This window comes from Pipra filicauda, unplaced genomic scaffold, assembly GCF_003945595.2.
Source record: "Pipra filicauda isolate LSUMZ 115617 unplaced genomic scaffold, ASM394559v2 scaffold5_size6683894_pilon, whole genome shotgun sequence".
NCBI lineage: Eukaryota > Metazoa > Chordata > Aves > Passeriformes > Pipridae > Pipra > Pipra filicauda.
In genome coordinates, this window is record NW_024104754.1 from 1646946 (window position 1) to 1661137 (window position 14192).

General features: G+C 36.6%; 1 protein-coding gene across 2 annotated transcripts in view; it reads right to left on the reverse strand.

Moving 5' to 3' along the window:
• Positions 1-3820: 3820 nt before the first annotated feature.
• Positions 3821-14192, reverse strand: part of METTL8 (methyltransferase like 8) — a 101291-nt gene continuing 90919 nt past the window's right edge. For both annotated transcript variants that reach the window (XM_039387942.1, XM_027733688.2), the window contains 2 exons: positions 9984-10157; positions 3821-9028 (listed from right to left, as the gene is read on the reverse strand). In XM_039387942.1, the coding sequence (XP_039243876.1) occupies positions 10102-10157 (56 nt within the window). In that variant the 3' untranslated portion in view covers positions 3821-9028; positions 9984-10101. The remainder of the gene's footprint in view (positions 9029-9983; positions 10158-14192) is intronic.

Consider the following 14192-nt stretch of genomic DNA (forward strand, 5'->3'; position numbering starts at 1 on the left):
CATAGAAATATTCCTCTTGACTCCAGCTCTAGCTAGTATGATTATTAGCTACATTCCAGCCAGAATCAAGGACAGTTTTACAATCCCTTCTTGTGTATGTCATTTTAATAAAAAATATTTGATTTAAATATTCCCTGGTGAAAAAATTTAAAAAAACCCATCCTGATGGATGCTACATTCACTTTCTTTTTCCTCACCTGTTTTCATTTTATTATATTTCTTTTCTTCCCATGCTCCTTACAATCTTCTTGTCTTCTCTTCCCTGCAATTTTTTTCCTACACACAGACTATTCCTTTTACAACGCTGCTCTCAGGTAAATAGGCCTCTCTTATCTGCCAGGCTTCCTCTCCATGTTTTTTTAAGCTCCTGCTTTTCCACACAGCTTTCATACTTCTGTCTCACTCTTTACACCTTATATCTCCTTTCCTGAAGTATCTGTCTTGCCTGGAGCTTATTTTGTTGCCTTTGATTTTAAGCCATTAGAGACAGTCAGTGTTTGCAGAGAGCCATGTCTGTATGTGGTTTCTAATAGCAATGGGGCATGTCTTGATGCTTTTTTTTCAGGCAAAAGTCATACCAATTTAGCATTGTTGGTTTGCTTTTTTGGTAGTTGTTGAATAAGGCCTTCAAATTTTGGCCACAAAACATCAACAATAAGCCTGATAGATGATGAAATATTAGATATTAAAATAACAGTATTCTAATTTACAAATTCTCTGCCTCTGTTCCCTTCCAGCAGCTGGTCTGCTGCCCCATTCTGTGCTGGGAATAGGGGAGCTGCTTTGCTCCATCTGATCTGATACCCACCCAGTTCAGTGTCCTATCCCTTATTCTGTCCAGACACACCTCCAAGAAAAAGATAACAGCCCTGTAGTCAGCAGATTTGGAACAACTTTTCTTTCAGGGTACAGAGATTTCAGACAGTTGAGGAGATAGGAGATGAAAGGCTGTTTTGCATATTTAGCTCATCAGTTAATACTTCCTGATAAGACAAAGGTGGAAGATATAAATATAAAACTGATCACAAAACAATAAAATTAATGATGCCAAAGAAAGCATGGACTGACAGAAAGAGCATGGGCTTCTAAAAGCGGATTTTTGTTGGCTTAGGGAATGAATGGGTAGGTAGATATTTTGGAAGAAATTCATAAGGAAATGGGAGCATAGGAGAGCTGACAGTTACTGAAAGAACTGTATTAAAGGCACAGCAGCAGACTACCCTGACACAAAGTAAGCACTGCAAGAGAGCAGCAAAGCTTCATCAGGAGCTATTTGGTTAAGTGAAAATCAAGAAGGAATGACACAAAAAAGTGAACACAAGAACCAATGACTAAAAATGAGTTTAAAAGAATAGTATACTCACAGGGGGAAAAAATCATGAAGGCTAAGAGGCAAAATGAGTTAATCTAGGAAAGGACCTAAAAGCCAATAAAAGGTTACACACACATGCATACACAAATTAATGCAGACAAAGGAAGATTCAAAACCGGTATCTAACTGAAAGACAGGAAATAATGTGACACAGAGAAGACTGAAATATTCAATGCTCTTTTTTGCCTAACATAGCTACAAAATATCTTAGCGTCTGACATGCAAAGCAATTTACTAAAGTCCAAGATGCACAGACCAGAAAAGGGAAGGAATGGGTTAAGCAATATTAAGAAATGCCAGTTTCCAATCCTGCTGACTTAAACACGTAGTTCAGAAAGCAGTGAATAAAGCTTGTCTCCCTGTAGCCTTATGTCTCCTGTTTGCATTAGCCCAGAGCAAAAAGTCTGACTGAAATTTATGGCTGGAATATTCATAACATTCTTCTGTGAGTTTTCCAATGCCTGATATCAGGGTTTCATTTACACTGAGTTCCTTGTTGCCATGGAAGACTCTCTATTTACCTGCTCATTTTCACAAGATCTATAGAAATGTAGTACCTTTGAGACCACCCCTACCCAGTCTAGTTCAGTTGGAGAGTGAACAGCAAGTTCAAAAGGCATGGTGTGGTCTGACTGGTCATACATGTGATCATATAAACTGTGTTCCCATAGGAAAATCTGCTAAAAATTACCCCAGAGCACTTAAAAGATAAAATAATCTCTGCATGACGATGCAGGGGGAAGGGAGGTTGTGGTGGGTTTTTTTGTTTTGGTTTGGGGTTTTTGAGAATTCATTAAGTGCAAGGGAAGTCCTAGAAGACTAGAAAGGATGAAAATGCTGCCTGTCTTAGGAAATAAAGTTCAATTGACCTAACTTTCATAAATAACTTCCGACATCTCTGAGGGATACTATCCTAGGTTATTAGGCAGTTAGTATATAGGCACGAAGATAACAGTATGACAGAAAACAGTTAAGTAGTAAGATTTTAAAATGTAATCTTAGAATCATTATTGTGTCAAACCTCTCCAATTTCCTTCCTAGAAAGGGCAGCAGGCCTATTGAATAAGAAGGAAGCAGTAAATGTGATATCTGTACTTTAACAAAGCTTTTAGTTGGATCCTCATTAATTTTGCCTTCAACAAAAAAAATGGTGTAGACAAATTCAAGTAACAGGTGACACACAAGTAGTTAAGTATTTCTCTCAAACAGTATTTATCAACAGTTTCCTGACAGAGTAGGATGGCACTGCAGTAACATCCTTCAGGGATTTCTCATCCATCCTATTCTATTCAATTTTTCATTGAACAGCTTGGATAATAAAACAAGGACTAAATTTGTAAAATTTGCAAAAAAAAATCTGGAAGAGGGTTGCAAATACATAGGAAAGCAGATCAGAATCCAAAATATTTAGCTAATGTGAGAAACAGTATAACTGCAACAAGCTCATACTAGACAGAGAGAAATTAGGTACTACCCATGACAAAAATAAAAGAGTATATTAATATAACCTGATGATGATAGAAGGATAGGAAGGTTCAAGTGGATTTCAAACTAAATATTAGTCAACAACATGATGATGTTGCAGAAAGGCATTTTGCATTCCAGGATGTACTAGGAGCGTGCAGTATGTGAGATGCAGGATCTAATTATTTTGCAGTCTTCAGTGCTGCTGAGGCCTCAGCTGGAGCATTCTGTGCAATTTTGGGCAATGCACCCTAAGAATGATTTCAGCAATTTGGATGGAGTTGAAATGAAACCAACAAGAATGGTAAATTATTTTGAAAATATGACTTACAAAGAAAGATTGAAGGAATGGGGCTTGGCTTCCTCAGAAAAAGAAGACTGGAGGGAAAATGTGTATTTTAAAAGGTAGCATACAGAAAGTCATGGTCAACAGATCTTTGTACCCACCTGAATTATAACAATTATGCAGCAGAGTACATATAAAAAATGAAACAACAACAAAAAAATCCTTTCAACTTAAAGTCTAGATTAGATGGAATAGGTTTAAGAGGTTGTGGAATCCCCTTCATTTGTGGTTTTTAACAGCAGCCTATACAAACATCTGTCAGGGATGACCTAGTTACCCATTTCCTGCCACAACAGGGATGGACTGGACCTCCTTTTTTTTTCCCTGTAATGATTTCAGTACTGGAGAACCTGTTTCATTTAACTTGGTTGCTATAGATCAGGCAATACAAATGTTGTGGTGAACCAAGGCCTTAGTAAAATAAAACAAACCTCCACATAAAATAAAAAATAACTATGAAAATGAAAAAATAAACTAACTTTAGCAATTTTTAAACATAAATGTGTCAAAAATATTCTTTATTTATTACTTTATTTCTTAAAATACAGTTCTATTGTCCAAAACATACATTTTACAACCATTAAGAAGTCAAATTGGGATTTTGAATTCTTTTAAAATAACAAGGTTAGTAAAAGGTATTTTGATGTTCATTCTTAATTTTAATCTGGCTTTATTAAAGAGAAGAAATATCAATGATTTTCACCAAGAAAGAGAAGTGATACATGAAATACAGAAAAACAACTCACCGAAAAACTGTGAATGAAGCTCTGCCAGCACCTCAGGGATATGATGGTATCATAAATGTAAACTGCACAAGAGCTTTTCTCCTGTACTTAAGATGCTGTCATCAGAAACTTGTGTTTATCCAGGGCAGCCTTAGGTACCACTGTTACCAGTACTTAGATAATATCAAGCTGTGCACATGCACAGAAGCACAAAGTGTCAAGCTATAGTTACAGTTGATCTGGTGACACTTCCATTCTGAGAGCTAATGCAATCCCTCTTAAAGAAACCAAAATGTCATTTATGATGAAGTCTTCATGACTGTTAAACTTCTAGATGATTTCTAAGAGTTATTTTTAAAAAATACATATTTCTTTCTTCATCACTACCAAGAAGGCCTCTTCCAATTTAAAAAAATTGGAAAAAATTCAGTTCCAGAATAATATTTTGAAGTATTTATTTAAAATTACTTTCCTAGAACTCTAAAATGGCTGTTTTCAGTCCAAGCTTGTAGTTTACAAAACATACACAGCATAAGAAGGTTTCCATGTGTTCTAACACACCAATCAAGAAAAGAATCCAACTCCTACTACTGGCTACTGGCCATCAGTGGGATGAAAGGAAACAAGTTGGTGGAAATCTGGTTCAAAATATGGGATGTGTGGCCAAAGGCCACAGCATGTTCTATATTACCAAGATCCCCACCAAACTTTACAAAATAGTGTGAATTATTAGAACTACACTAAATGATACTTTATCCAAGATCAACGTAGTTCTTGTGTTTGGCTCTCCCATTTCCGTAGACAGGCGTGTTTAATTCTGTGTGTGTTTCCCAGACACTGCTAGGTGTAAAGGACCTGAGAAGAAATTCACTGAAGTAGCAAGACAAGAAAGCAAAATGCCATTGCTTCAATTGGTGTATGACATGCATAAGGCAACTGAGGAGATTAGCTTTAATTTCCAGTCCTAACCAAGAATTGCATGCTGGATTTTTACAATGCAAAAATGTGAGTGGGAGGATATTGCAGGAACACTGACACATACCAATGACTTTTTCATTTTCTGGATTGGATTTCTGATTGTCCTGCATGCCAAAATGTAGGGTTTTCTTCCCCTTCCCAACCTTGTTTAAAGCACGAAGAAGAGATATGAACTAGATAATAGAGGAATTAGCATAACTGTTTGGGAAATACTGAGAAGAAAGTACAATAGTTGTGCCTGTAAAAGTAAGTTCTTATGCATGCAAAAAACCAGATGTACACAACCAGCTGTGCAGTTTCTACCTACAAAGTGAAAGCCTGTGCCTATAAATATATGCTTTTGTGGCTGCAATGTATGTAGAATTGCTTCTTTTTAAACCAGCTCAAATTGAAATTGAATTTTAGGCCTTCCCATTTTTCCACCCTCTGGTATAATACTGCATATAGAATGAATGGCATCATAAGGGAATTTGTTTGTACCTCATCTCTTTTTTTTCACCAAATTGTATTCCCAGACTGTTCCCAGCAGCTGTTCATCTAATTCCTCAGCAAGAACCATATTCGACAAGATTATACTGCTTTCATTAGTCCCATTTGGAGAAGCAGAGGAAGACTAGAAAAGTAGGAGAGCTAAGAATGCAGTAAGTGAGCATATAGGAAAACACAAAATTCCCAGAGTCCTGCAACTCAGTTAAGCCTTAGTTATAGGCAAAACACCACAAACTGCCCTTTGATGTGTTAATTGAAATTTAGCTTTCCACACGGTACTATTTTCTTCTCAACACAAGGGACACTAGCTGCTCTCAAGAAAGAAAAAAATTAAATGCCTGTCATATAGTTTTTCCTTGCTTACTTCAAGAACAAAGGGTTAAAACAGGCATTGAAAAAGCGTCCAGGAGATTAGATAAACAAATAAAAATGCTTATGTGTGTGTATATGTATGCATGATGATAAAACTATTCCTATACATCTTTCCTTCTCCCCTTGCTGCAACACAGACAAAAGACAGTGTCAGGCATGTTAGGCCTCCTCCCTTTCTCTTCTGCTACAGCTTTCAGTAGGCACAATGCTTATTAGTACCACAACAAGCAGAGATTTTGTAGTTCAAATGAATCACATCTTCTGGGGTGTAATCAATGGCTAAATCAAAGAAAAAGAAAAGGTCATAAGTTAAGGACTCAAACTGCAAACCAGCCCAGAAAGGAACAGCAGATGTTAAACATGCCACAATATGTAGAGATGACATTGACTCTTATCTGCATCTAATCAAAGAAGCTCAAAGATCAAACTAGACACAGTCATCTCTTGCTTGTAATTTGCTCTATGGCAGTTCAGCAGTGTTTCACACAAGTATTAACAATCACAAAAAATACAGATGGAAAAGAATTCTGCATGTCCTTCAGGTAATGTAGGAATTTTCATTTTGTATTTTTCTCTTTTTGGTTCAGTATCAGGCACTGGAGATTTTTAGTGGTGGATCTGCAGCCCAGTAGCTGGAGTATTCTTCATTATGGTCTGACAGTGTTAGCTTTGCTGATTTTTCTAGAAGGCAGAAAAGGGTTTTTCGCTGCACCTCATTAGCCTTCTAATTCTCCAATAAATACTAAGAGGGTTGGATTCATCATTCTTGCCAATTTTAGTAGGAAGCAGTTTCTCTCCACTAATAATAAATATTTATATTCACAGAGTTGTTTTCTCTGTTATGTTACATCTTGACCCATAGCTGTTCTTTTCAGAAACAATCCATATCTGTTGCATATTTGTAAAAGTCAGTATCAGTATGCAGATACTGTAGGATATTTTGAGGATGTCCTGTTGCTGTCTGCATAGATGTGCAATTTACGTCCTCCATTATGACCTTATTTTGAGATATCTTATATTTCCCATCTATATTATATTTCAATTCCCCTTTTTTAGATTGCCTCCTATTTGTTGGCCCTATGCTGGTCATGAAGTGTCTCTCACTGAACGCCTTCAGTCTGCTCTGGCAGATGTATGCCAGGATGAATCTAGTGTCATAGTTCATATATTAGAGGAAAAAAATCAAAACTGCATCCTCTGCAGCATTGATTAAGGGACAGCTTGAATCCCTAAGGCATTTCAAGGCACCCTGCTAAAGATATTCCCTGTCAAAATAGGAAAATTTAATCTATCGCACATAGTATAAAAAGCCAAGTACTGGAAATATTCAGCACATAGCCTGAAACACACTAGTGTGAAATGAGGTAATGAAGTGGTCTCACTGTGCCAAGCTGAATATCTCAGGATGTTGACATCTAATACCACAATGCAGAACTTTGCCCAGTCTTGAGTACTATCAGATTGTAAGAGGACTTTGTCACCTCACCCTACTATTCTATTTCCTTCTGATTTGATATACATAATTTTTTTCACTTTATTTTTGGAAAGTATTCAATTAAACCCTTTTCTTCCCTTCTCAAGTTCTCTCTACCATGTACTACCAAGTAGGAAACTTCAAGAGTTTTCCTATTTACAATCAAGAAATTTCAAGTTTCTCAGGGAGCATCATTGCAAAAAAATTCCAGGGCCATCTTTAGTATCTTTAGTCTTGTTTTGCCTTTTATAGTGACAGAAAAATTCCCTAACACAGACAACAGCCACTGCTGAGCTTAAAGCTACAAGGCACCACTTGACCTGAGAGTCAGCTGATTTTAAGTGTGCAATCAAATACAGGCAGGGAAAAACTGATTGGTCTCAGAGCCTTCTTAATTTGGAAGAGGATATTACACAGTGCACTGAAGCACCCATTATGGCTCTATTCCTGCATATATCTATAAGCTCAGCAGAAGGTGATCTCCATTGCTCTGGCAGGAGGCACCCAGACACTATTCAGAGAAAGAACAAGTGCTTCCATGTCATTAATTGAGCTGAGAGAAGCAATCAGAAGTACAAAGTGGAGACCTCAATTCTTAGGGAGAGGCTGAATTAAATTTCCGAATACTCTAATAAGTATCTGGGGAGCTGCAGGAAACTATTATGCAATATAATTTTATCTACAGGATTCATTCTCATGCAAACACATCAAAGAGTTATTTTCTTAGCTGACATCAAAACAGCCCTATCAAAAAGAGTATGTTAGCTCTGCCTGAAATATATGAAGGAACAGTCTTCAATCCATGACTTGTAGGCAATGTACTGGCCAAAGACCCTCTGCAATGTTGCTGATAGCCAAGCACACTATCTAATACCCACTGAGCAGTGGGTCAGTGAAGACTGGGATCCCAATCAAGAGTCATTTTCCTTCTTTCATGATGTGCACAATACGTCCCAGAAATGTGTGCATGAGAATGTCTGCTTTACAAAAGGCAAGACCTGATGATAGGAAGCTAATACAGAACTAGATAGAACCAAAAAAAGAGAGCTGAAAAATTAAACAGTGCCTTGGAGGGCTTCAAAACTTAGTTAGTTATAAATGGTGTGCTTTATTAATAAAAATCTAAGAAGCTTTACCACATCTGACATTTTTTAAAGAGTTTAAAAAAAAATACTAACTACAGTTCCATAAAGAACTCAAATTCATCTTGAGTCTACTTCATTCAGATTTGAAGAAAATAATCTTATACAAACCCAAAAAGCTGATGACTAACATTAATACACTGATCATCAGGGTGCTCACAGCAGCTATTATTGGCTATGGATGTAATTCAATGTTATCCTCTTCCCTTCCTATTGCATTGATGGTGTGCTGGCAGAAGCTGTATTTTATACTTTAGCTTTCCTAGAAAAGCACAACTGCACCTTAGGAGTAAAACTGTGATCATCCTGAAGTCAGTAGCAAAGCTCTTATTAGAATCATAGACCTTTTTAAGATCATCAATTCCATCTATTAACCTAGCATTACAAATAGGGCTAGAATTTCACAGTAGGAGTTATTGTATGGAGAGATATCCTAATCCTTTATTTCTTATCTTTCTCCCTAGGGAAAACTTATTTTCACTTTTGCAAAATCTTATATAAAACTCAATACCAACACATAAAAAAGGATGTCTATCAGACTTGACCACTAAAAGACAATGCACCTCACCTTCTGCCTTCCAAAGATACATTCACCATTCACATTCAGCTGTCATAAAAACAACAGTGAAAGCAATGCCTGTCTCAGATGAGACAGGTTCAAGGATCCTAGGGAAGCAAAGAGAACATAGTATGCTATCAGATTACTTGTAATTCATGTACTTAATAAAGCTCACAGACCTCAGGAACAGCCAAAATATTTGTTTCATTGCCAACAAAACTTAACCTTAAACCATTAATATCAGTCATAAGACTCCTACAGATAACTTGATCCACAATTTGCATTTTTTTCCACAGAAAGTCCTACCCAATTTTCCTGTCAGACAATTCCATTTCACGTAGTAAGGGTTAGTGCCTAATAACACACAGGGCTCTTTTAGCTGCTTGCATGCTAACAACCAGTATAATTGTGCCTAGCTTTTTATTTTAAATGGAGACTACCTGCTTCTCATAATAATGGTCCTTCGTTAGAGGACCTATTCCATCATGACTTATATGATACCTATACAAGTTCCCAATGGGAGTTGTACTTTGAATAATAAATGTAACTTCTTTGTTCCATACAGATTTTGTGCCAGTTCTATCTCCTTTTCACTTATTCTAGTCACTATTTTGATCTTCTTTTTGATGATAGTACCACAGTACACTCATAAATTCATATGCCAAGTTATTAGAAAGTAAAAAAAAAAAAAAAAATCTAAAGAAGTTGTGAAATACCCTGTCAAACTTGTTCCAAATTAAGTTTTTAGACCCTCAAGGGTAAAGGATAATTCATGGTCAACTGCACATACTCATTTATTTACACTATATAGAGAGACAAACAGAACAGCAGCAAGACATTTCTTACCATTAGTTTATTTTTTCCATTCTATTTTTTTATGTATTTCTATTTTGTTTCCTGACCACACTTCAGGCATGCATAAAGCCCGCCTAAAGAACAATTGTTGTCTCTGCAGTTCTACAATTCTGTCTATGTGGAGCTGGGAAGGAGCAAGTCAACTTGCTTTGTTTTGGAATTTTTATTTTGTTTTACACACACATGCACACAAACATGGGTACTTACGTTCCTTATCTGTAGTTTCTGAGACAGAGCTGAACTGTTTCCAAAGAAAATTCTGTTCTCACATGGTCAAGCTTTGCTATTACTGTGGAAAGATTCATTGTTCTAGATAACCTGTGTTTCATTTCTGAACTTTAGTAGATCCCTTAAATACTCCAAATCTCACTCTTGGAGTGCCTAGAGAAAATAGAGCAGAATACTGATATCAATTTATTACTCTTTGAACAGGTAGAGCAAAGAACAGAAGTCAGATGGGCTGTATCTTCCACTTCTGAGAATACACAGCATCATTTTGTGGTAGCTGCAAGTCTTAGGTACCAAAGTTACTGCTTTGTGTGTTATTATATCACCCTCGCTCTAACCCAACCATGAACTAGCAATGAATGAGATGAGATAATTATTCACCAGGATGGGACAATTTCTCACACAACTTCATAACCAATTACAGTTAAGCAGCTGTACTAAATTCAAGGACTGTAGCCATGCCTTTTTTGCTGATGTGACAGGTACAAAATATCCAGGTTGTTTGGGAAGGCTTTGTTTATATATGGTTTTAGTGGACCTTTATTATGGTGGTTATCTTATCCATGGCTCTTGTTATTTGGTCCTGATGCTTAGTTATGGCAAACTGTTTACTGGGTAGCTTCTTGGCATGGGATTCAACAATATGAAAGCAAAGACTACATAGAGATTTTCTGGGCAAAAGTTATGATTCCTCTTTTACAGAAGCTTTCAATTTCCAGTACTGTCATTCCAAACTCTAGCCCTTCTACCTTCATGTGGGAAAGGGTAAGGAATGCTGTAGAGCAGTGGAAGAAAATAATCCACCTGGGGACCAGAGGAATAATTGAGGCTAGCACACATTCAGAATAACTCAGGAGATCCCAGACTCTGACTCAAAAGAGCAATTGCACGGCTATTGCAAAGTTCCCCTAAAGAGAGTGTGAGTGCAGAGTTCACAAAGACATTAGCTTTTTCCTGTTTTTCAGGATCAGAACCAAACTATCGCCCTCCCTTAATACAAAAAAGTAGTTATTGCTATGAATAAACTCAAAAATGCTACTTACAATCTGATGTGTCTAGTTCTGGGTATATTAATGTAGAATATTAAATCCCCAATCTCTGTTAGTGATTTGGGTATTTTTCCACAAAGCACTTCTCAGTGTAATTCACAAACTAGATTAATGTCTGATTTCATTATGATTTTGCTTTTGCATAAAAATCACAAACAAATCCCAAAACATTATAGGTCTCAAGCACCTTGTTAAATACTACCTTGCCCATAAAGACTCTGTACAAGATACCTGAGAGATCTCACAAAAAAGCTGAAACAGAAAGGGACTGAAATAGGTGTATTATATAGAGGTCCCACATACACAGCAAGATTTCTCATATACTTCTAATACAGGCAAAACTTCTCATGACCACTATCTGCAGGAAGAATTTACTGTCAACATATACTGTACACTGAAGGAACAAAATGAGCTCAGTCCACATTCACACCAACTCCACAGCTCCTTAAGACACTCGTTTTCAAAGTGGGTTTTTTTCAGTAAAATGAGCACTGTTTCATTTCTTTATGGCAGGTCAGTAGAATCAAAATGAAGGCATGCTTGCTCACTACTCAAAGCACTTGCCTTCTTTTTAATTTCTCTTGGGAATGAAAAGTATATTCAGCTTTTCTTTCTTCTGCTGCACACTCTGCCCTTGTAGCAACATGCATTTGAGAAGGCTGTTTCAAGCAGAAGCATGTTCCAATGTATAGGAATGATGTTAATTCCTGTCACTCTGAACATCCAAGTAAGATTATTGTTAAAGCTGCTTCTAAAGGACCAAGGGAATGCGTGCCATTCAGTTCAATGACTTTCATCACCTCTATTAGACTAAACATAAATGTAATATAGCCAAGCCAGGTTCCAAAGGTTAGTCTTTCATTTAGGCAAAATACTGGAGATGCAAAGCTGTGTAGCATTTACAGGAATCTAACATGGATTCGATAAACCAATTGAACACGAAAGGAACATCCTTTCTAAATGCAAATTATTCAGGTGCAATTTGAGTTCCTTAAAGGTTACTCTTCAGTTCCCTCTCCCTGTCTAATAAATGAGAATACAGAACAGCTTAGTTTCCTTTTCAAACTTCTTCGTATTAAGGCATTCTGCTGATTCTATTACAGGCTTTTTCTGTATGAAGCAGATACAGACTCTGGACTGCTTCTGTCCTGTGACTGCTCAACACCAACATTAATATTTTACTAAAGCACTTCTGAGAAGAACTTAAAAACTAATTTATAAACCAAGTCTAACAATACAGCAACGTACAGATATAATCAAGCTGCAACATTTTTTCTTTCCTTTTCACTTTGCCAAAAGATTCTATGTTTTCCTATATAGAAGAGTAAAATCACAAATATCAAGAAGGTCCCAGAAAATGCAGCCTAATGACTCTTGATACTACACTCATCCAAGGGTCAACAGATGTACCTGAACAGCTATGCACAGTAGCTCTAGATCTGACTATGAAATTTCTTTATGATGAGATCTTGTCTTTTGTGAAGCCTGTGGCCAATTTTTTTCTTGGTTCCTATGCGTCAGAACAATATTTGTTATACCAATTTTGAGGCACGGTCTTAGGAATCACATGAAAGAAAATGTTATATTATATTAGTCATATTAGAGACATATAGAGACATATATAGACAAGAAAGACTATACTTGTGCACAAATTAAATGCTCCATAATAATAGCCACTGACTAGGAAGCTGCTGTGGGCCCTTTATGGCATTGCACATTCATTAGAGAAATCTGCAAGTATATGTTAGACACAAAATTTGTCTTTTCTATGGAAATTTAATTTTACCACAACTCATATAGCAGCACTGTCAGAATTAAAAGGGATGAGTGACACTTCAGGGCCTTCATATGAAAAAAAAAGACTGATTGAAAATGGCACTGATTTCCACAAGAAAACAAAAACTGAATGATCCTACTGGGAACTACTGCTACCTTACCGGGTTTAGCTCACTGTTAAAGATAGAGGGGAGTCACTTCCACTGGAGAAAGAAGTACTAGCAGTTTTGTGGATACAGAAAATGTTTTGCATTTTCCATGTTTCTTTTCACATAAGATTCAAATGAGACACAGCAACTGGTCACGCAATGTTAAGAGTTTAAGCTGAAATTGTGGCTATATTTTACACAGTCAATAATTCAGTTCATATTTCTGTCTCAGCTGTATTCTGTATTTTTTTAAGTGTACCAAGGTCTCATCCATTATATATTAAAAGGTAGCATGCATGAAATAACTAGTGTTTTTAATGTTGTAGGTAGAAAATAGACAAATAACAGTAAGAAATTCAATTAAGAAGAAGAGACACATTCTGGTTTTGATTCTGTGCAAAGATAGCACCCAAAATAAAGGGAATTATAATAAAGACTGGTAATAAAGTTCCAAATGAATACCTTCAGCATACCATACACAATTGAAAGAAGGATTCAGTCCTCTCCAGAGAACATGCTAGAAAGTCCTGATAAAATGGACTTTCATTTACTGATAATAAACATTTACCGATTTTTCTCCTAGTGGAATAAACCGTGACTTTCTTGCTTTTTTTATATCTCTCGCAGGCAGCAGAAATACACTTGGAGGTCACGTATTAAGCTTTTGTCTTCTGGAGCCCAGAGACCTTGACTCCACCTACATGCTGCTGAGAAACTCCATGAGAGCAACAGACAAGATGTCTGTGGCCAAGATCAGACCTTTTAAGACAAGTGTCAGAACAGTCCTCCACCCTAGTTTAATCAGAAAAAGATTCTTCTCATCATGCTGTTGTAATACTGTCAAGAAACTCCATTTTATTGTAAAATCATCTGTCTTAGTCTTACACCAGTTGGAAGGAAACAGATCAAATTAATTTTGAGCTAGAAGCAAATAAAAACCAGTCTTTTCAAAATTTAACATGAGTTGCTAACTTGTGGTTCTATAACTCACGCATGGCTGACTAACTTTTAAAACCTCAAACTTTGCATGTTTAAAGTTTTCATAGAAAATGAGGGCAGAGTCTCATTTTGAAGCTCACATCTTATAGTAAGGTAATGACTTTTTTTTTTGACTGATGAATCAGCTGCACATGAACTGCCAATGTACAAAAGCACTGCATGTTGGATGTGATGGCTAGAGCTTTGTCGCTTAACACAGCTACACGTTTTTTGCA